The sequence below is a fragment of the Simochromis diagramma genome, unplaced genomic scaffold, assembly GCF_900408965.1.
Source record: "Simochromis diagramma unplaced genomic scaffold, fSimDia1.1 OVJJ01000433.1, whole genome shotgun sequence".
Taxonomy (NCBI): Eukaryota; Metazoa; Chordata; class Actinopteri; order Cichliformes; family Cichlidae; genus Simochromis; species Simochromis diagramma.
Genome location: NW_024387031.1, coordinates 5,753,689 through 5,776,597, shown reverse-complemented (window position 1 = coordinate 5,776,597; position 22,909 = coordinate 5,753,689). Strand labels below are relative to the sequence as shown.

Below are 22,909 nucleotides of genomic sequence, written 5' to 3'. Positions count from 1 at the left end.
AAAGACAGTCTTGATAATGGAAAGGAGGTGCAGGCTCACCCAGCACTTTCAGATTAGTAACTATGAGAAATCTCTTGGTCAAATGACTGCAGAAAGTTTAACCAGCTGTTCTGCTGGCACACCATTTTTAGTTAAGATTTTAAACTTCCTGTACACACTCAAAACGTTCAATTCCGCTGTAATTTTTTAATTGATATATTTTAATGTACTTTTTAAATCAAGCTGTATGTCTGTTTCTGCATTCATTAAACCTGTTCATTGAAAGGACAGTCACTACAAACATTTTTTATAAAATATTTCCAGTTTTATAGAACAACAGTTGCATCAAGATGATCACAAGTTAAAGACCGAACAATAATACAGCGAAAATATCTACTGAGCTAAACCTTGAACATCTGCAGCAGTAATACTGATCCATACATAACTCTGAAAAATAAAAGTATTCTGCAGAAAATGTTCCCAATCAAACTTTATATATAACCTGCCAATAAATCAATTTGAATGTATAGTTGAAGCGTCTTTATAGTGTTTTGCAAAAGGAAAGGTTCTTAAAAATTCATCCACCACTCATCAAGTATAGAAATAAAGATGTTTTACAGTTCTTTAGGAGTCCATCGAGCGGACAATCCTGTCAGCATGTAACAAAAGGCATGAAGAACAAAATCATACAATGGTATGTTTTAATCAGGTCCTATAAAAGCTGCTGCACACCACTGTTTCCATGTATCATCAGACGCATTATATGTCGTCTGAAGTTTGTCAGCCAGTTTTTTTTGCAGTTTTCTTTTTCAGACTACTTTGTGCTCTGTGGCGTTCTCAAGAACCACCTCAGCCATGTTCGACGGTCCTGCAGCTGCTCCTCCTCGCCCAATTAAACCTGATGAAAGTGACAGGCATCAGCAGGACAACTGTATCATCGCTGTCGCTGTTTGGCCACGTCGCTTGCGCTCCACTTTCCCTCTTTTACATTTTTTAAGTGTCCTTTTCATGCGGGTCATGAACAGGAACGATTAAAAGTGGAGAAAAAGAAATTTGCAGTTATTTCCTGTTAATATCTTTCCCTTGTTGGGGTCTAATGAGAGGAGTCGCCCCTTCACTTTCAAGAGGGCTTAGCAGCAGTTAGCTGGCTCCAGGCTGCGGGGACAATAATCACACTTTAACTCAGCCTCACAATGACTCACACCACTTAATTCCCTCTTTCAGAGCCGGCGATAAAACGCCAGAGGCAAAATTAATAGATGCTAATGGCCGCCTTCAATCAAAGCCGAGCGGGATCCAAATCTGCCAGTAAGGCCTATTAATTAACATGTGGAGCGGGTGGGGGGAGCACGGGGAGGCGGAGGCTGCCATACTGAGGCAGGATGGGGAGGAAAAAGGGGCTCTGCGGTTCACACGGGCCTCTGCAGGGCAGCCCATTGAAGGTGGAGGCAGGGGGGCTTTGTGGAGCTTCCCGGGCCACAATTAGAGCCTCCTGAATGGGCTGGCATTTGTCCTCCAGGTCCCAAAGCTGCACAGGAAAGGCCGAGTCTGGGCCACATGGGTCGAACCAGGCGTGCAAGTGGTGTCCGAGGCTGAGGACACGAGGCACGAAAACACACCCTTTCTTCTTCTATTTTTTGTAAATGCAAGATCAGTCCTCCTCCTTTAAACTGCAACAATATGTTTGCCATAAATTTCATGTTTTCAGCTGTTAAAACTTCATTATGATCATCAAAAACCTTTGAAACCCTCTAATGATTCATTACAACTGATATACTTCATATACTAACGGTAGCTTAGAATATTTAAATATTTCCATTAACCACAGAAAAATTATTTGTTCTCACAGAATTTAAAAAATCAAGCTTTACCCATAAAACTGATTAACCCAGTGACGTAGCAGAAGGTAACATGTAGGCATCACTGTAATGGACTCCCCCGACATGTTTAAGTGCAAGTTTTCACAAAGCGTGAACATTTCTGTACTTTTAATTTGCTTTTGATCGTAATGAGCAGGATCAGGGAGAACCTGTGGTGTTAAATATTGGCAAAGTTAAACTCTGGAATAAAACTGAATGTGAAATAGAAACGCCTGTATGAGACCACTTCACAAAGGTGGCCTGAGCATACAGAGTATTAGGATGTTTGCCAGAAGTGGATCAAGAATGTTAACCAAAGGATTTTATCCCCAGTACCAGCACTGATGAGATTTGTTGGTTTATATGCACCTGCCTAGTATAGGCTCGTTTTATAATACATTTTTAACGTATTAAAAATGTATTATTGTCATTATCTGAATATATTACAAAATAATGGACGGATTTCTGCGAGAAGGTAACACCAGCTAACACTAACTGGCTAGCTACTATTAGCTTAGAAATACAGTTCACTCATCTCTAACATCCCCAAATGACTGGCTCGACACAGATTACAACACAAACTACACATGACAACAGAAACTAACCCTGATGTGGCTTCAGATTTTATTCTACTTATGATATCATGAGCAAGCAAGGCACATTTTATGAAACCTGACAATATTTTTTCTGACATTCAGTCAAACTGGATGCAGCTCAAAAAGATAATAAAAAACCAAAACCAATTATAATCAACATTAACTTGCCTGCTAATATGGACAAACTGTAACTTACCTACAAAGCAAAATACAGGTTTAAGCTGATGACGATGGCTAATTTATCTAAACCCCCAAGGCTAATCTGGTAAGCTAGCACGTCACTTTCACATTACTTTCTAAGCTAACATTATAAACAGCAGCTAGCTGGCTGTCATCACTATTAAAATAATATCTGAATGGAAAAGCTAGTCTGCTAGATTGCCTGAATACCTTACAATCTAATGTAATCCATGTCACTCAACTTATACATAACAGTCTTATTTTAGCTATCAGTAAATCTGGTTTGAAGCAAAGCAAAGATAAATAATATTTACTTTGTACTGTAACAATCAACGTGGGAGCATTTAGTCAACTAACTGCAACTTTGGCAGAATAGTTAACTTAGTCAGTCCTGCCTGACTAAGCCTTAATTATGCTTCTGTGTTGAATCTACAATGTAAATCATGCAAAAGGCCAATGTCATTAGCAGCGCTTATACTTGTGTGGCCTGTATTGGTCCACGTCAGGTTACAACGTGGGGTATTCAGACGTTTCTGTGGCTACGAGGGATTCATACAGAAAAGTATAAATCTAGTGTTAGCACGTAGCTGCTACAGTAATCGTAGCGCCATGAGAAGCCAGAACACACAAATCAGTTGTTGTAGTGATCTAGTTGCAGCCTACTTAAAAAAACTGAAATTCTGAATCTTACATTTTCTAACGATTTAAGATTCGAATGAAAATACAACAGAAGTGACGGATTTCCTTGAAATATTTATTTAAAAAAACACAAACAACACAGGCTGTTAGCTATAAATAGCTAATGCTACCCAGTCACATGCAAAGTGTTAAGGCAGTGCAAAGAATAATATCACATTTCCTTTTACTTTTTTTAAATAAATAAATACATTTATATAAATATATAACTGGAGATACTTGTAATTTCAAACTGTTATTACTATGGGCCACACTTTGGGAATCACTGATCTAGCCTGTATATCAATGACTTGTTTAATAATTTTTTTTATCCCAAAACTGTTTATTATTTGTCTTATATTTTCATGTTGGAGTAATTTACATTACACATAGAGTCAATGGCTCAGGTGTCGTCTTCACTTGACGTGATTTTCCAGGGGTTTTTTTTTGCTCTCTACAAAATTAATCTCAGCACTATATTGCTATGAATCATTAGAAAAACAAACATTTCATTTATTTACTTTATAAAAATTCATCTCCAGGTGTTACTAACGATGGAAAAAGCAGATCTCTGTGTAGTCATTTAACTGATTTTTATTCTGTTATTTTTTACTTCATGTGATTTTTCTTTTTAAATAGTTTAATTTACATAAAATAAAACTCCAGCTGACTAAATGTCCAATCAGCTGATGAGCATACACTTCCCATCATGCACTGCATTAAGGCGATGATACCACAGAGATCCCTCGATTTCACTGAAGTTTGATTTTGATGGACGTGTTTATCGCCTCGGTCACAACACGAGAGCAGTTGTGACGTCTCGAGGCTGCCTTCAGCTGCAGGACAAAACACATAAAAGAGGGAGTTTTCCTCTGACCTTTGACCTCCAGGGTCAATTGTCTTGTTCTGTGTCAATTAAAGTGTCACTCAGAGACACAGGGAGAGCTGTGTTTTCATCACTTCAGAGGACATCACACTGGCTTTTATTCACTTCCTGGAGACTCACCTCACAATAAAATGTAATGACTGAAGTTCAGAACCCGAGTGTGTGCGAACACACTTCAGTGTGTGAGTGACGCACAAAGCAGTGAGGTCCACGGTCACGCTTCACAGTTTGGACCTGAAGCTCTTTGTTCGTGGTCACAGAGAATACCGTGAAATTAGCGTCAAAGGTGTTCTTACGCCAGAAAAAAAAGGAACTTTGGGGGAATTTTTCAATTCTTTTTATGGATTTCAGGAAACTAAACCTAAACATATGACAACAAATCACTGACAAAAATACACACAAGCTAGTTTTTATACAATCTGAGAACAAATCAGGGGCGTTTATGCAGCAGCATATAGATGCGCCATGTTGACAGGAAGTTGTAATAAACTCACAGTTGTTACTGTGACTTCACATCATACACATTCAGGTAGATCAGCAGGTGGCTGCCACCCCGAAGCCCCTCAATAGAAACAGTTTTAGACTAATTTTTAATTTTTCTCTTCCTCCTCATCAAAAAATAAAAACAGAGGCACGAAACAGCTAAAAGTAGCCACAAATAGTCTTCAGAGTTTAAATATTGTCTCATTCCTTCATTTAATTAGTTTTGTGTCCTCGTTTATGTCACTATATAAACAGAAAGAGACAAAAATAATTAGAGAGATGGACAAAACAGCTCCACGGGCCTCTTTAGCCTCATTTTCTGTCTTATTTATTCGTTTTTTTCTTTTTGTTTGCTTCAAAAATTAAAAATAATTACTAAGATGCGCAAACTGTCTCTTAATCCGCCCACACACACTGGGGTCAACTGTTTGTCACATTTCCACGATAAATAAATTTCTTTAAGCACATTTCCCTCTCACTAAACGAACATTAGAAGATAACCAGATGATGATTTTTAATTAGACAGCTCATATTAATCATCTCTGCTATGACCTCATCACTCTCATCATCATCCTCCTCTTAATCATCCTCTTCATCACTGTCAGTCATTATCATCATCACCTTTAACATTCCTCCTCCTCCTCACCGTCATCCTCTCCATCAACAAAATGGCTGTCGGGGCGGCTGCCTGTGCGCATGCTCGGCGCACACCTCTGGCAGAGAGGGCAGGTATCAGTGCCGAGGCTCCTGACTGACTGACACTCCCGGCTCGACTCACACATCAGCGCGCGGCGGCACGAGACAGGAGGACACGCGTTCGAGGATCACCCGGAGCCTCTGAGCACTATCATCCCGACAGCGGAGCCCACCCCGGGCACAGGTGAGAGGAAACTTCGGCCCCTTCCCGGTGCGGAGTGTCCGGATTTGCGCTTTTACGCACAGCGGAGAGTCACCATGGGGGGAGTGGGAGTGTGAGCTCCCCGAGTCCGCGGACCTGGACTGACTGGACGGCGGGTCGTTGAAGAGTTGAGCGCTCGGTCTGCAGCGGTGCTCACGATGTTCCAGCACGGCGGAAACAAGAAGTGCTTCACCATCGAGTCTCTGGTCGGGAAGGACGGAAGCAATCACGGCGGCGGCTCCGGGGAGGAGCCCATCCGGCCCACGGCGCTGCGCTTCCCGGACTCCCTGCACCCGGCCGCTGCCGCCGGAGTGTTCGGCTCCTGCTTCCAGGGGAGCAACGGGAGGACTTTGTTCCCGGACATGGTGCTGCAGGAGCCCGGCACACACGCACAGGGCCCCGGCGGGCTGCCGCTGCACCCGCTGCAGATCCCCCCGCAGAGCTTCTTCAGCCCGCAGCACCGGGACGCGCTCAGCTTCTACCCGTGGGTGCTGCGGAGCCGGTACCTGGGACACCGCTTCCAAGGTGAGACGGGAGGAGGAAGGGTGGCGGGACCCTCGCACTTACTCCCGTGGTTTCTGTCGCGTTTTAAACGCTTCCAGGCTCTTTTGGGGTCACACCCGGTCTCTCCACACTCCGTGGGTCTTTTCTCTAACGTGAGCGCGTGCGCTGTCTTAAAATAAACGGGTTCAGTGAGCAGAGAGCGCACCAAACTCTCTGAGTCTTCCTCTTAGTTTGACATTTAATTGTTCTCTGGTATTATTATTATTATTATTATTATTATTATTATTATTATTATTATTATATTTTTTTTAAACGGTAGTTTTGATTGGTTTAATTTCAGTTTGGGTCGAGAAAGAAATACTCTGCACTCTGCAGATTCAGAGCTAACAGGATTTTGTAGTAACAGACTGAGTCACTGTCAGAGTTTAGAATCACACACACAACAATCTGATGTCATTTGGATGTTTTCCAGACTCTAAAAACCAAAAAAGTATCGATGAACTTTCACTGTTTTCCCTCATAAACACACACACACACACACACACACACACACACACACACACACACACACACACACACACTATAAATCAGAATTTGCTCCTGTGTAAGTATGAAACTCCCACCTGTAATATCAATAATGTTATTATTTAATAATCTGCGTTAATCTCGTCTTTCTGTCGGTTTTTCTGTTTTTTAACGATGTTGAATTTTTTGCTCCTCCAAACTTTTCTCATTTTTTTTCATTTTTTCCTGCAGACAAAAACTTTTTAATTTTAAAGCTTAGGTGAGATCGACGCGCGCCGATTAAAGCGGCAACATGTCACCGTTTTTTGCTCAGGTGATTTATGTGTTATTAATGAAGGTGATTATGGATCCAAACTTTCAACTTTTCTAAAAACAAAACAAATCAAAACAACAACAAACAGAGATTTAAAAAACCCCACAATTTCCTTTGTGGACTAAATATTCAGAGTCTCGTTTAAAGAGTCATTTCGTTTTTCAGAGAACTTTTTTTTTTTTTAAAGAAATTGATTATTGGGAGCTGCTCTTTGATTGGTGATCGGAAAAAGCGCAGCAGCTAAAATCAGGCCGCAGAAATTTTAAAAATATCAATAAAAAAATCTGATCAGCTCAAGTAACGAAATGTTTTTCTATCCTAAACACGGACATTTATTTAACTAATTGATTCAGTGAAGCCATATAAACGGGTCATGTGTCTAATAATAATAATAATAGTAATAATAATAATAATATGAAGAAGATGGTTATAACAGGACAAAAATAAAACAATAATATTTTTTTTAAATTCATTTTTTGTCTTTTTTATTTCCATTAACCATAAAGCAAGAAACAAAACAAAAAATCTTATTTAATCATGCTACTCGAGAAATAAAATACATTAAAAAGAAAAGGAAAATAGTAAATAAAACAAACATTTTGTATATTAGCTAAACATATGTAACATAAACTAAACAAAGAATACAAAATTGATAAACTCAATTATTGGCAGTCATAAAAAGTCTAATGAAATTAATCATTTAAAAAAATCAAAATGTTGTGTAAATGAATTTGTGTCACAATTTAAAAAAAACAATTTTATTTGATCTGGTTATGTTTGTAACATTACATTTTTTTCATTAAAAGCAAAAAAAGCAAATTTCTTCAGGTTAATTAACAGAAAACATACAAAAAAAGTAAAATTTTAAAGCCTGGAATAAAAGTGTGAAAACAAACAGGGGAAAAACAGTTGTTGAGAATCAGTTCAAATATGAAACAAAACAATTTTATTAAATAAAAGAAATTAAAATAATAGGATTTTTGGAAAATAACCAAAAACACACGTGCATGTGAGCTACAAACTCAAATAAATAAATAAATAAATAAATAATCCTGACACTGAACAGGCGAGATTCACCTGACAGGCTGAACCTGAGCTGAGCTGCAGCTCGGTCATGTTTGGTTCACAGGTTTCACTGAAGTTTCAATAACGTTTTCGTCTCTCGGTTGAATTCTTAAATCCAGTTTCTCCGTGACATCACGTCTCAACCTTTTTATGAATCACTGCTGTTAAAATATATATATATATTATGAGAAAAAATTGAAACCATAAAGTAAACTCAGATTGTGTCAAATAAAAACCTGAGTGTTAGCCCGCTTTATGATATCTACACATTTATTTATGCAGTTATCTATGTTAGGAATATTTGTAAGATTTCTGTGGCCTGTTTTTGTTTTTCCAGTCCCATTACAACAACTTTATTTACATTCACGACTGGATCCAGTCATCATTTTTAAAGAAGAGACTCAGAAATCTCTGTTTCAGCTTCAGTTGACAGCTGATTTATGAGAGGAAACATTTTATCCATACTATTTTTTTTAATTATACAATTAAATATCTACGTAATTGTGGGGACTTAAGGAAAAAATAAATTTTGCTTTAAACCCTTTTGTAAATTTTCAACCAAAGGTAAACAAAAATAAATCTTTTCAGAGTTCAGTGATTAAAACAAGATAATCTGCTGCTTTTCTTCTATGACTGTTATTTTTATTTTCAGTTGAATTAATATTTTTAGAGTTTTAAGTCCAAGGAAGTTTTGGTAATTTGTTTAACCTTTTTTTTTGCCCAAGTTAATCAATTAATCACCAAAATGTAAATTCTATTTTTTCTCAGTTATAAATCAGCATTTTCAGAATTCACTGCCCAGAGAGAGAAAATATTTTTTCTGATCCAGATGTGTCCTTCAGCTTAGTACATCTTCGGATTTGAAACAAAAATAAACATCCCAAACACTTCAAGTTCAAAAGGACCGCAGCTTTGGGATTATTTTCAGCAGCGGATCGATATAATGAACATTTGTGGCAACACGTGTGTGTGTGTGTGTGAGAGAGAGTGTAAATAGAGTTAAACTGCAGAGTTACCTTTCCCTCAGGTGAACTGATTAACCTCCCCCCCGGCACACACACACACACACACACACACACACACGCTTCAGCTCAAACTTCCTTTTTTTCCCGTCCAAACAAATTTTTGATTTCTGGCTCATCACATTTCTGCATTTCACCAAAATCGAGCAGAAACTCTTTCATAAATTTATTTTTGGTTGTAGTTCGAAGCGTTGTTTTCCCGCTCCTGCCCGCCGTTTATCTACTCTTTGGGAGTTTGGATCTTTTTGCTGTAATCTTTAGTCCTGTTGAGTTCTGCTCTGGTTCTTTGTGACTCCTTGTGGCAGTTTTTGTATTTTTGTGTAGTTTAGAGTTTTTGTGGTTGTTTCCTTTGTTGCAGATCTTAAGTTGTTTTGAGTTTTTCGTTTTGCGTCCCTCTGCGATCGTGTTTTCGACTCTTTGCCTGAAGTAACTTTACAATAAGATGAAACTAAGTCGACGTGTTTGGAAAAAACCCAAAAATCAAACGAGTCAGGTTATTTATTTATTTTTTTTTACATTTCTTAATACTTCTGCTGATTGTCTGTGAGCGCCTGTGAACCATCAGTTTTTGGTTCTTCTATGATTCCTTTTGTTGTTTTTGCTCAGGCCTTTGGTTTGGTAACGGCAGCCAATCAGAAGAAGGTTGTATTAAAAGGGGGAGGAGCTAAAACTGCTTTTGTCAGACTGAGGATGAACTGAGAGGCCCAGGCTGAGATACTGGAGGATTATGGAAATGAGCAGTATGGGTCGCCGTACTGCTCATTTTTTATTTATTTATTCTCAGAAAAGTGAAATCTGCGTTTTAAAGACCGTTAACCTTCAAACATGGCGGCGTGTGCCATGACCCACTTCCTGTTTATTACAGACTAAAACCTGAACTCTGATGATGTTTAGCATCTGTTTCAGTGCAGATGTGCAGATGTGACACACCCGTGACATGTTTCCTGCTTCCTGAAGCACTTTAATCATCATTAATCAGACATTTATATTCACACATCTAAAGGCTTAAAAAGACTTAACTGACAAAATAATCAACAGCCCACAAAAATACTTTGTTTTTTCAAGCTGAAATATGAAACTGCTGGAGAGGGATGCTCTGATTTTTTAATGAACTGTAATTTAAGTTCAGCCAGAAAATCGTCTATTTATTCTTTTCAGAAACTTCAGCTGATAATTGATTGTAATGATTCACGATCGATGGAGCTCACCAAGGAACATTAAAATTGATCTTAGAAACAAAGAGAAGTTGTTTTACATTTCTTTGTCACTGTAAGCTAAGTTTTTAGCTCGAGGCTTCGTCTTGAGCTCCAGTTTGGATGTTTAGCTGCAGTCTCTTTAAGCTTTTCTACAAACCACGCAGGTGTCATTAAAGACGACCCTCACGGGCGTCTTTAGTTGTTCTTACTTCAGTTTGATGAGCGACAGTTCACCAGTTTCATCCTGTCTCTCAGCTCCAGAGAAACTTTTCATGTAAACCTGTTTGATTGAAATCATGAAAGTGAAAGTTTGAATAATCCTGCTGACAGACCGGACCGGTCACATGACCTGCTTCTCTCCCTCTCGGAGGTGAAAACCCCCCAGCGAGGCTGCAGGCGTTGGTTCTGCTGCGTGAAGCTGATGTTGATGGTGTTTTTGAGGGTGCGTTAGCTTCAGTCTCGCTGTGGGCGCGCTTCTTTATTTATGTGAAGCTATTCAGCCTCCTCCAGATGTGCGATTCAGTGTCGGAGTTCAGGTTTCTGGCTGATTTTGTGTCTTTTCTTTTCGGAAGTGACCTAATTAAATGTTCTTCTTCACATCTGACAGAAATTTTAAACAGAACATGAATGTGTGCACAGTGTTTTCTACATTTTAGAAAATTTTACAGTTTATTTGACGTCATAAACTCCTGGACTTCTCTAGTTCTCTATGAAATAATCGTGTTTAATATAATAATTTCACATTTCCTCGTTTATTTATCTGAACATTTATTGGAGCGTATCTTTTCCCAGTCAGGGTTAGTGCAATGAAAGTAAAACTACAACTAGGTGATAAAAATATTTCAGGTGACAGGTTAAAAAAATAAAAGCAACATAACTGCATTCTATGCTTAAATAAATAACGAGATGTAGGCTAAAGTGTTCAGTTTTAGTCTTTGTGTGTAAACGGGTGAAGAGCTTTGCAAGGCTTTGCTTGTGCAAATCAAGGTAACACTGAAACTGATAAAAACTCAAACAAACAATTAAAACAAACAAACAAACCGCAGTGAGTCTGCAGGCGCTGACTTTGTCGTATTTTTGTGTTTTGCTGGTGTTTCTGGGCTGTTTTCCAGCCTTCAGCTGCTTGTCTTTGTTCTACTCGCTCGCCTTCCCTCGGACTCTCACGCGTGACGGGGACAGCCCGACTGTAAATTGTGTGTGGTGTATGTGGTGGAGACGGCTGCGTCGCCCTGGTTCCACTGCAGAGTATGAAACTTCAGGTGGAGGCGGGAAACAAAAGAAACAAGCAGAAGCTTTTAGTCTGGAATCTGAAACCACGTTTTTCTGAAACCTGTGTTTTTACACGGGGACGTTACATTTGAGCTCGAGTCGGTCACGCTTTACCTCTGCTGGCTGTTCCAGATGTTTATGGAGCTTAATTGTGAAAAAAGGACTAAACGATCTTTTCTTGTGGCGCCTTTTCTGCTGGGTTTTTAACTTTTGATCTGGAGGTTATAAATTATTCTCAAAGCTTAACATGATCTACTTTTTCCCGAATTTCCCATTTTTATCAGCTTTTTGTGCAGTACATTAGGAGGTTGGATGTTTAATGAAGGACTCACAGTTCATTTTTTCTCCTAATGGTCAACGTGTCGCTCGTGTGACGTAGATGCAGCTGAGAGACGTGAAACTGACCTGATGAAGGCCGCGCGCTGAAACGCGTTGGTCAAGTCTTTATACTGAAATGTCGCTGACGCCTAAACTTCTCCTTATTCTCTCTGGACCTTTGAAGAGGATGAAGTTGTGTCATTTCTGTTTTCAGAAATGTTCGTGAAGTTCGGAAGTTTCGATGTCACGTTTTTATTTTATTTTATTTTATTTTTGAGTAAAATTCATAAACTGACTTTTATTATTTGTTAAAAATTTAAATTTAAAAATTTAAATCCTGCCAACCGACTAACACGTTCTTCTTCTTGTGCTTCAACCTTTCCAGTGCGCCCGCTGCTTCGAGCCGCTGATTTTTCCCGCCATGAAGCTGCCGCCAAGGCGCTTCGCAACCTTTGACCTGCCTGAAAATCTCACCGTTGTTACATTAAAACATCATTTGACACTCAACAGAACTATTTGCAAGGCGAGGCGGCCATGAGTCACGCCACCCGAGTCCGCGTTTGCATATGAATGTCGCTTTAGAGACGCTAAGGTGGGATAAAAGGCGTGAGAACGTGTCGGCAATTGTCCTCCTCGCCTCCACGAAGCCGCCACCGTTTTTGCGTAACGCGCATCGTCCTCGGGCAGAAGTCGGATTTGTTTTTATGTAAAATATTAAGAAAGATATTTCCGTGCGATTTTAATAAACGGTCAGAAAACGAGTCACACAAAGAGAAGCGGCGGCGACGCTCTCGCTCAGATTTCTTTCACCGCGCGCGTCTCATAAACAAATGAGCGTCTCGTTTTCAGCCTGTGATCGGTAAAACGATGATTCACCGCAGTAAAATCTGACCGCAGATCAGATTTAAGCGCGTGTTAGCTGGAAAATCAACTTCATCATCTTCGTTTCACGTAGCTAATTTACATTTCTGTGGCTGACGTCTGAAACTGAACTCGCTTCTGTTCGGCCAGTTTCTCAGATTTGCACAAAAGAAGATGTGACGCGGTCAAAAATGAGTCCCGGCCGTCGTCTTCCGACGTCCCGTTTTGTTCAGAGAAAGAAAAATATTCATTCAAAGCTTTAAACTGATGCTTTTTCTAAAACTCAACCGTTCGCCTCACGTTCCTCGTTGGTCAGCAGCACATTCGTCTCTTTGTTCAGGATTTGAACTGGCGAACATCTCCTGACGGTTCCAATCCTGACGGTGATTGGACACATGGACGTTTCACCTCAAATCTATGCAATTCAGTTCAGTTTCCTTTATGCGGCGCCAAATCACAGCAACAGTCACCTCAAAGTCCAAAACAGACGGCGGAGAGTTTGTTTAAACTCAAGGTGGCATCGTCCTCTTTGACCCGCTGTTATCTGTCGTCACCTCTCCAGCGTTTGTTTGTAGACCTGAAGAAGCCTCTTGGATGTGAGCGGAAGCGTCTTCAGACACTTAAAGAAGTCCAGTCGTTTTCTTTTCAGCCTCTCAAGTCTGCCATGATCTCTATAACTGAGAACTGACACGAGCGGCACATTTTCACATCCATGTTAGAGTCACACTGAAATTTAGATTTTTTACCTGTTTGCTGTTGCTAAGGATCTAAATCTGATAACGGGAACGAACGCCTTTTAGGAACGTGGGTAAAATCCACCCTGACACTGGTGACCTGCTGGTGGTCTGACAGATGTTTGCAGGTTGAGTGAAGACAGGAAGTTTGCACTGAGTTTGCCTGACAGCTGGAAGGATCTGACGTAAAGACAAAGGTGGACAGTTTCAGCTCCCTGCTGTCATTTTTAGATGATTTTCTAGCATCTTTAAAAAAAAAATCTTAGGGACTGTTTTTAAATTGCATTATGTAGAAAACGTGCTGACCTCGGTCCTTCATGTGTTGTAAAGTAAATATCTGATCCTGTGGCTCTATGAATGTCAAACATGCGAGTAATTCACATCAGGAAGATGAAGGAGAACCGAAACCTGCTGTTTCTGAAACAGTTGATCTGGATTTGGTGCATGGTGTCATACCTGGGTTTAATCTGTGTGAAAGCCTTCAGCTGGTTTTAAAGAATAATCTGTACGTTGTTTACGAGAAACTAGAAATTAAAGTCTACAGACCTCCAAATATTTCAGGGACTTGAAGCGTCCGTCGTTCTGTGCATCCCTGAGCTCCAGGCTCACAGCTGTGGCAGCAGACATTTACCCTCAAACATCCCGAAGACCGAGCTCTGGGAGTTTTTCGAAAATCCAATTTTAAAACATGAAAGATGTTTGAGGGTTTTTTTTTAGTTTTTTATTTTTATTTTATCTCTGACCAAAACCAACATCCAAAACATTTTTTTTTCATTTTTAAAGCTTTAATAGAAAAAGCAATCACATATGTTCACGAAACTTGACTACTTGTTCTCTCAACACCGTCATTTAGGACCAAAGTAACCTGAAAGTTGGCAGTTCTGACCCAGATGTGGCCCACATCTGTAGTTTTCTTTAGGCCTTCGCTCGTCCACAGGTCCTCCTTAAACGAGCACGGCAGGTGTGCTTGCTGATGCACAGACGTGTCCGTCACCTGTGTTTTAATGTTTGTTTCCCCTCGTTTTCAAATTCCTGCCTTATTTTATCTAATCTCGCATTTTTTCTTTGGGCTCCAGATTTTGCTGCTTTGCATTTCCGTGAAGCACTTTGTGACGTTTGTCTATAAAAGCTGCTTCTGTTTTGGACTAAAGCAGTGAAATAATTTCCCAGTTTGAATCCTGCCACATGTTCACTTTTCATTTCCTGGTTTATAGATTTTAGTCCCACAAACTCCTGTATAAACTTATAAACGATATCCAGACCTCTGACATTTACCTGGGCACAAATTAAAGAGAAAACGGAAGCGATATTCAGATTTCTGTTCTGGAAAATCATCCAAATGAGTGGTGATTTCAGCAGATAAAGCTTCATTTGTATGTTTAAAATTAACATTTCAGAAAACATGAAACACAAAACGTCATTCGCGGGATTCAACTGGGAAAGTTTGAAGGTGCAGGCTGTGGTCAAGCTGCACATCCAGATGCAAATGTCAAACAGACGAGGTGTTTGTTCAGATTAGCCAGAGCAAACACACACACACACACACACACACACACACACACACACACACACACACACACACACACACACACACACACACACACACAACGTGCTATAACAATGATGAGCTGTGCTGCTGCACATTCCTGTCTCTGTGAGGATCAGTGTGCGATTGCTACCCAGAAAAAAAGTCCCACATTAGACTTTACCTTTTCAGGAGTAATTGATCACGTTGCCTGCTTACTACTTGTAAAAAGTAATTCAAGCCACTTACTCCAAAATGTCACCAATGTAGTTATCATCTATTAATGCAGCACTACACTTTTCATGTCATGAAATAAAATGAAGATCTGAGAGCAGAATTTGGTGAAAAAGAGTCAACATAAAAATGTTGGTGAGTCACTCAGTAGCCTGAAATGATTCCCACTGCTCTCCAGATGAGTTAGTAATTTCACAGCCTGCTGTGCCCTGGATTTTGCCTTTAAGGCCACAAACAGTCCAGCTATGAGCCTGCAGGCTCTGCTTGGGGTGTTTTAATCAGAAAATAAAACGTTTGTGAGTGTTTGTGTGTATTCAGACTTCCAGTCAAGAGAGCAGCTTTGCATGATTTACGATTCAAAATAATCCTTCTTTATGTCACACTGAACAGTGACCAAGCTTCTCCCTTCATCCTGCCTGGAATAAGCTCCTCCTTACACCAGCTTTCCTCTGATTGGCTCTCCCTCAGGGGGGATATGCTCCCCCCCAATGACATCACAAGTATCCAAGATTAGAAAAAACTGACAAACTGAGTGGTCGGAGCAGCAGGGATCACTGAACATACACTAAACTCATTTTTACAAACTAACTCAGCTCTCTGTGTGTGTGTGTTCAGGTGAGGACAGCAGTCCGGAGAACCTGCTGCTTCACGGTCCATTCTCCAGGAAACCCAAACGGATCCGGACGGCGTTCTCGCCCTCGCAGCTGCTCCGCCTTGAGCGAGCCTTTGAGAAAAATCACTATGTGGTCGGAGCGGAGAGGAAGCAGCTGGCCAGCGGGCTGTGCCTGACCGAGACGCAGGTAGGCATCATGGGAAACCGAGCAGGAGGAGCAAGGCATGATGGGAGGAGAAGGCGGATTTAGCAGAGAAAATGATGATTTCACAGTTTAGCAGAGAATAAAAAAAACTTCTCAAAAACCGCAGGGTGAATTTAAACGAGATGAATGGATGAAAATCCACATATAAATGAATGAATGACGAGTTCGAGAGTCCATCCTGTGTACGGATGAATAAATTAATGAACTTTTTAATGAACCACACAAATTTTGGCATGTTTGTGAAAAAAAAACATGTAAACAAACCACAATGATTTCTTTTAGGACAAATGAGTGAATTCATGAATAAATTATTGTCTGATGAATGTGTGACCCCAAACTCTACCAATACCCTTTAATGAATGAATGAAAACAATCCAGGAAACAAAGATAACAAAGCATATTTCTTTGTGAGTAAATGGATGAGTGGATGAATGGATGGATGGATGAGTGGAAGGATGAATAGATGAGGGGGTGGATGAATGGATGAGTGGAAGGATGAATGGATGGATCGGTGGATGGATGAGGATAAACTGCCCATAAAGAACAATATTTTAGGCAAAAACCAAAGACTGAATAAAAATACAAAATACAGCGTGAGAATAAGAAGAGGTGAATGAGTGAATCTCTTAATTAAAAACACTCACAGTGTGTGTTTGGGATTTGAACCTGTAACCCTACCTGTGTTGGTGCCTTGCTCGCCGGGCTCCTTGCCATCCGTCGGGATGAAGCTCTGTCTGGCGTCAGGCTGCTGGCTGGGATCCAGCCTGGAGGAATGGCGGGGGGAGGAGTGAGTCGACGGTTAGTCAGCTCCCGCTGCCTTTTCTCAGGGCTGATCAACAGTGTTTGTCATCAGGTCGGCGCGGTGATATGCGCCCTGACGCCAGTGATTCACACACCTTTTTTATGAGCTAATTTCACAGCAGAGGACAGGAAGACAGGCAGTGAGTGATCCATCAATCAGCTGGGAATCAGCCAGCAGCGGTTATTAATCGCACATAAATCACAGCTCTTTGCAGTAATGATCGAGTCGCTCCTGCAGGACGTCTCAGGGCTTTCCTAAAACATCAGCTTCAATCAATAAACAGCCATCACTGGAAGGCCACTGGGACGGGGGCCCGATGAGGGGCCGCAGTAGGATTATCGCTTACAGTGACAGCACCTCGAGGGCATGTTGGTCTAACACAGCGGTTTCAAACATCCGGCCCGTGGGCCACATCAGGCCCGCGGTGTAATTGTATTCGGCCTGTCAGTATGCGGGAGCCAAATCTTCAGCCCTGCAGAAAATCCATGCAGGCAGGGGCGGGACTTTATTTTGAAACGGAAAACCATGCAGCCAATTACATGCAGACAATAGTGGTACAGGCCAAGTACACAGAGAGGCGGGGAGTCTGATTTAAAAAAAAAATCAGGAAAAAGTGAAGAGATGGGTGAAAAAGTAAAATGAGCAGCATCTGGCTGCATTTCAGTGATTTTGGAAAGCTGAGTGTAGAATTTATAAAATTAGGATCTGGATGAAGTCATACGCGTTTTTAGTTTCAGTTATTTCCCATCATGGAGGACAAAAGGTTTCAAACCTCATGTGTGTTCCCACTGCTAGTAGTGAATCCATATAAGCTTTTATGAAAACACTGAATAAAAAATGGCTTCCTTGAAAAAGATTAAATTTACAGTTCAGTGTTGAATATTACATAAAATAAAGTGTGTTTGAATGGCAGAGATGCAGAAATGTGTGCATGTGGCCTGAATGTGCGCCTGAAGCCATTTATTATTATAATTTATAATTCTTGTCTTGTTTGATCTGCTGCTCATTGCAAACAAGCACAAGCAGACATTAGACTTTTAATCGTATTTTTACAGCTTTTCCTACTGATAAAAACCTCCCTCATGGCCATTCATACTACACAAAGTTATTAAGCAACAAACAATTAAATTACAGAGAAGTTTGCTTTTCACTTTCTATGGTAGAAATTTCTGAAAACAAAAAATTGGACCGTGGACGATGAGCTACCACAACTTTTTCTGTAATTTTGCTGACAAATTTCTTTCTTTGTCTTTATCGTGTCGAAACAGTTAAATAAAGGGAGTTTCACTGGTCCACTGATCAAAGTGGGCTGTATGTTGCCCTCCATGTAAAACGAGTTTGACAGCCCTGCTCTAACATTTGCAGGATCCAGCCTCGGAGCAGTTTACTGGTCGATCTATGTGAGAGTGAGGACATCCTCCGTCTAGAGTTTAAAAAATGAGCAATGTTTTATTCACTGAGGCTCCAAACCAACGACTGAGGTCATTAACTCATCAGGAAGGTGCTCACTGAGGTCACAGGTCACGGCAGACTTCTATATAACCTGAACATTTATCTAACAAGTGGCCATGGTGGCCATCACAAACAAAGCAGGGTTAAGACACCTCTGCACCGGCTTCACTTTTCAGACCTGGACGGTGCTGTCTCTGGATCTAGATGTTCCAGCGGCATTTTCCAGTTCCTGCTGGTGAAGCTCGAGATATTCCCGGACTAGGTGGGATATATAATCTAGCCCAGCACCTCCAAAGACCTCCGAAAACATGATCTGAACAGCAGGAAGAGCTTGGTTATCCTGCTGTTCAGATCATGGAAGTGATATCGGACAGAGCTGGAAAAAGCTGACGTGCTGCTGGAGAAGCTGATTTGGGTAGTTAGTATCCAACACCTCATTCTTAGGAATGGAAGACAGATCGAGTGACTGGTTAAATGACAGCTTTGGTTAAAGTCCAGTCCCTCACTCTGGGGCTACAACTCTCTCCCACACAGGTTAGTCATGTTTAACTGAGGCAGATTTGTTGTTTTCAGTCCTGAGGCTCTGAGAGGAGCCTGATAATCACTTTCCTTTGCTTCATCTGGAGACTAATGAGCTCCTGACTCTTCATTTAGTGTGAGAGTGACGAGTGTGACCTGTGGTGCAAGAACCCAGCAGGAAAATCAAGTCTCACATTTCTTCCTATCTTTAACTGCCTTCTCATTGAGAGCTCGAAGATCTGATATTATTAAAGTGTCACCCGAGGCCTTGGGGAACGATATGTTTCTATCATGTCTATCTGTATTCTGCCATCCAGATTTACTGTCGATTCAGTCGGCAGATTGTGCAACGTGAGCTCGCTGCAAGCTCGACGAGTTTTAACAGTTCTGCGTGTCACAGCCGTGTTTTACCAGCGTAGAGGTTTTAAATCACTGCGAGGCTCGCACACGTGTATCATCAGCACTGACGGCAGCACAGGATTCCAAAGAGTAGCTCTCAGAGTTCTCGGGTGTTTATTTAAGTAATACTTGTGTACTCGTCACATGTGCAGAATAAACACACCTTCACTTTGTTGTGCAGTACCTCAACGTCTTCAAGTCTTCTTGGGAATATGATCTTCCATCTTTAAATACTCTGCTGTTCTCTGTGCCACTTATGGACGAGCAACCCCACAGCATGATCATAACTCCACCGTGGAAGATAAAAACTAAAAACTAAAACTAGATGTGACAAAAGAAAACCATTAAAAAATGGACATTTGTGTGTTTGTAAAACATCTAGAAAATCAGTTTTGTGAAGATTTTTCTGTGTGAAAAGAATCCAGTTCACAAACAGTTTCTAAAGGTTTAAGATGGTTGGACTGTTCAGTCTGATTCTTGCATAAGCCTCGAGGGAATAATAAACGGTACATATTTATTTCACTTTATACTGACAACTGAGGTCAGTTTAATTCAAACTAAATGTGACGGAGAGAAGAGCTCTTTAAATTCAGAAATCTAAAAGATCTTCTTCACACCAGCTGTAGGGTTTGTTCTGGTTGTTCATACATTTATGGACAAGAAATAAAATATGAATAATTTTAATAAAATCTAAAACAATAAAAGAGGCTCTTAAACGAGTCTAAGAGAGGGAAATTAGTTTTAGTCGAAATCTTTTCTCCCTGCACCACAGATTGAATAATGTCTTTATTCAGGTGTGCTCAGCCCTACGTGTGTCTCTGTGTGCAGGTGAAGGTGTGGTTTCAGAACCGCAGGACGAAGCACAAGCGTCAGAAGTTGGAGGAAGAGTCTCCTGAAGCTCAGCAGAAGAGGAAGGGCAGCCAGCACGTGAGCCGCTGGAGAGCTGCGACGCAGCAGGCCAGCGGCGAGGACGTGGACGTCATTAGCGAGGACTAGAGCGCAGCGATCGCACCGTCACGAAGCTGTTGATACACAGAAACACACACACACACACACACAAACACAGAAACTGCCCCTGGGTCAGGATAGCTTGAAGACACCTGCAGGACTTTAAGGTGTGTTCAGGCACCTCATAAGGCACACAGCTTTTATTTTGAAAGGCACTCCAGTTCAGTTCTTTACATAAGGTGAAATATCAGCATCAGAACAATCAAATCTGCTTTTCAGATTGTTTACCAGGATGTAAATAAGTTCACTTTTAATGTGATTTAAAGTCACATGAGTAAAATGAGCCAGATTTTTCATCCAGGTAAAATAAACCGGCTGGAAGCGCCAAAGCTTTCAGTCGGACGTTAAAACCAAACTGAAGCAGCTTCAGTTCACATGGAGCACAGTGCATCCTTATGTCTGAGAGCCTGGACAGTGAACGCACCACGAGGCCCTCCTCAGCCCTCAGTGTCTGAGGTGCAATGTTAATTATTCTTAATCTGACAGAATGACTGAGGACGATCCCCATGATCTTATTTTGGAAGTTCACTAAATGCTGACTCGCTCGCCCCGCTTCTTCCTGTAAATCACTGCGTTTTTCAAAATTTTAGAGACCCAATAATATTTAATCGCTGTGAAGGTTTTTTTTTTTTTTTTTTTACCACAACATTAGGACAGTTTTTATCTGGACTCATGGTGCGCGCACACACACACACACACACACACACACACACACACACACACACACACACACACACACACACACACACACACAGACAGAAACTGACAGCTTACCTTTCCAAGGACTCACGGACTTCCCTGGATGGCGCCCGGACATTTTTCCTTTCAGAGTTGAACTTTGATGTTTCTGAGAAGCAAAACTAAAAAAGTAGAAATGTGGTCACAGCTGCTGACTGAACACTTGGCGGTGCCAAACGAAGCCGCCGTCCTGAAATTAAAAAAAGAAAAAGAGACTAACGTGAGAGGAGGCGCTGCCGGGATGAAGGCTTCTGAGTGTATGTCTGCGACAGAAGGCAGCCGCTCGCTCGGGTGGAGGAAATCCACCAAGCTGAACGAGGGCAAAGCAGAGAGACGAGGTTCGTCCAGGAGGCAGACAGGAGGGGGTTTATGATGACGAGGGCAGGGATACCATGTTAAAGGGGTTTGTGTCAGTCTTTACATTCCAGACTTTAACTCGGGGCTGAGAGCCAAAAAAGGTCACGCATTTACACCCAAAACAGGTCAGTCATTAAAAATCAGTTTTCAAAAACGAAGGCCACATGTTCTCATGGAAAAAACCTTTAAAATGAGAGTCTCGGAGGATTCTGGAAACACCCTCAGACGTAAATCTGGGTCATCAAAAGATGGCGTTTTTGGCTTTTTTGTGCTCTGGGGATAAAAATAAGTAAGACACATTAAAATTTTTACATTTCATCATCACCCCTGGTTTTTATCTTTGTGATAACCCGAGACTGAGGAACAAACTTAGTCTGCAGAGAGGCGTTCAGGTGTCTGCAGATGAAGTTTAACAGATGTGCCCAGCATCAGCAGACGGGGTGTAATCACAGACTGAGGCTAACGTCCTGCTGGACGAACCGTTGTCTCCTGTTTTTATAGTAACCCCCTGAAGGAAAACCTGAGCAGAGTTTAAACATCTGCAAATATTAAATGTTTTTCTTATTGTCAACAAATCTGATCAGCTTGAGCTCCGAGTTTATCCTGAGCCTTTGACAACACGACACAAACACTCATTAACGAGTTGGAGGTCACGCACACTGACGGGTAACCTTTGTTTAATTGAATGAGTCTGCATTTGACTGGGTTTATCAAACCAATTCAAACATTTAGATATTACTCCACAAACTTTTCTTTCTGCTCTGTTGTGAAAAAAATGTAAACATCAACTGAAGATTAAAATACATTTTTTTCCTCAGTAGTTTTTAAATCTTTAGATTAAAACAATCTAAAAATTGTTATAAAAGCAAATTCCTCAGGCAGAAAAGGTAAATTCTTAGGGACTATTTTCAGCGGTGGATCAATCCAGATTTGTAAAAATGACTCAGACTCTTATTTTTGGGTGTTTAGTTACACAAAAAATATTTATTCATGAACTTAACTGGTGTGAAATCTGTGAACAAAACTTAACAAGGTTTTATCTCTGCACTTTTAGGTCTTCATGTTGGGAAAAGTCAATTGAAAACATAAAATTTTAGGTATCTAAGAATCTAAGATAATAACAGTGTGAAGACATATTTATTTCTTGTCTTTTTTAATTTTAAAAAAGACAAGAAATAGTGAAATTGTCAAAAAGACTATTTTCAGCAGTGGATTAATCCATTTCATTATGTTGACTAAGATCTAAAGTCTTCTCTGTCATAAGTCAAGTTATTACCCCCCCCCCCCCCCCAAAAAAAAAAAAAAAAACTAAACAAAAACAACAAAACAAAAACAAAGCAATGAAACTTGGAAATTAGTTTGATTTAAAAAACAAAAACAGGAAGTAGTTAACCACCTAAAGCAGAAGAAAAGCAAAGCACTTGTTCAGGATTAATCTACATTTTGTGAGTTTTTGTGGCAGCAGGACTCAAACGAGGTCATAAACATGTTTGTCGGTGCGTGTTTGAAATATGTCAGGCTCATTTTAAAGAGATGTGGTGACAATGAGAAAAATAAAGTTCGATTCAAACTCCTGCAGGAACATTTTGGCAGCTTTCCACAGCGGCGGCGCAGGAAGCAGCTGATCCCGGAGCAGTTTGTTTTGCTTTTCATTCTAATGGTAGTTTTTGTCTTTGTGGGGAAAAATGTAGGTA

General features: G+C 40.7%; 1 protein-coding gene across 1 annotated transcript; it reads left to right on the top strand.

The window, feature by feature from the left end:
• Window positions 1-5,312: 5,312 nt before the first annotated feature.
• Window positions 5,313-22,537, top strand: emx3 (empty spiracles homeobox 3). Its single transcript, XM_040043201.1, has 3 exons — window positions 5,313-6,081; window positions 15,738-15,922; window positions 19,941-22,537. Exons 1-3 carry the CDS (start codon window positions 5,715-5,717, stop codon window positions 20,106-20,108), a joined length of 720 nt encoding a protein of 239 aa, XP_039899135.1. The 5' UTR covers window positions 5,313-5,714; the 3' UTR covers window positions 20,109-22,537.
• Window positions 22,538-22,909: the final 372 nt, after the last annotated feature.

Bases quoted from the DNA above. Each gene is read 5' to 3' on its own strand.
- emx3 (XM_040043201.1), top strand. From the start codon at position 5,715: ATGTTCCAGCACGGCGGAAACAAGAAGTGCTTCACCATCGAGTCTCTG. The intron at 6,082-15,737 runs GTGAGACGGGAG...GTGTGTGTTCAG, and splicing joins CCTGGGACACCGCTTCCAAG to GTGAGGACAGCAGTCCGGAG. The intron at 15,923-19,940 runs GTAGGCATCATG...CTCTGTGTGCAG, and splicing joins TGTGCCTGACCGAGACGCAG to GTGAAGGTGTGGTTTCAGAA.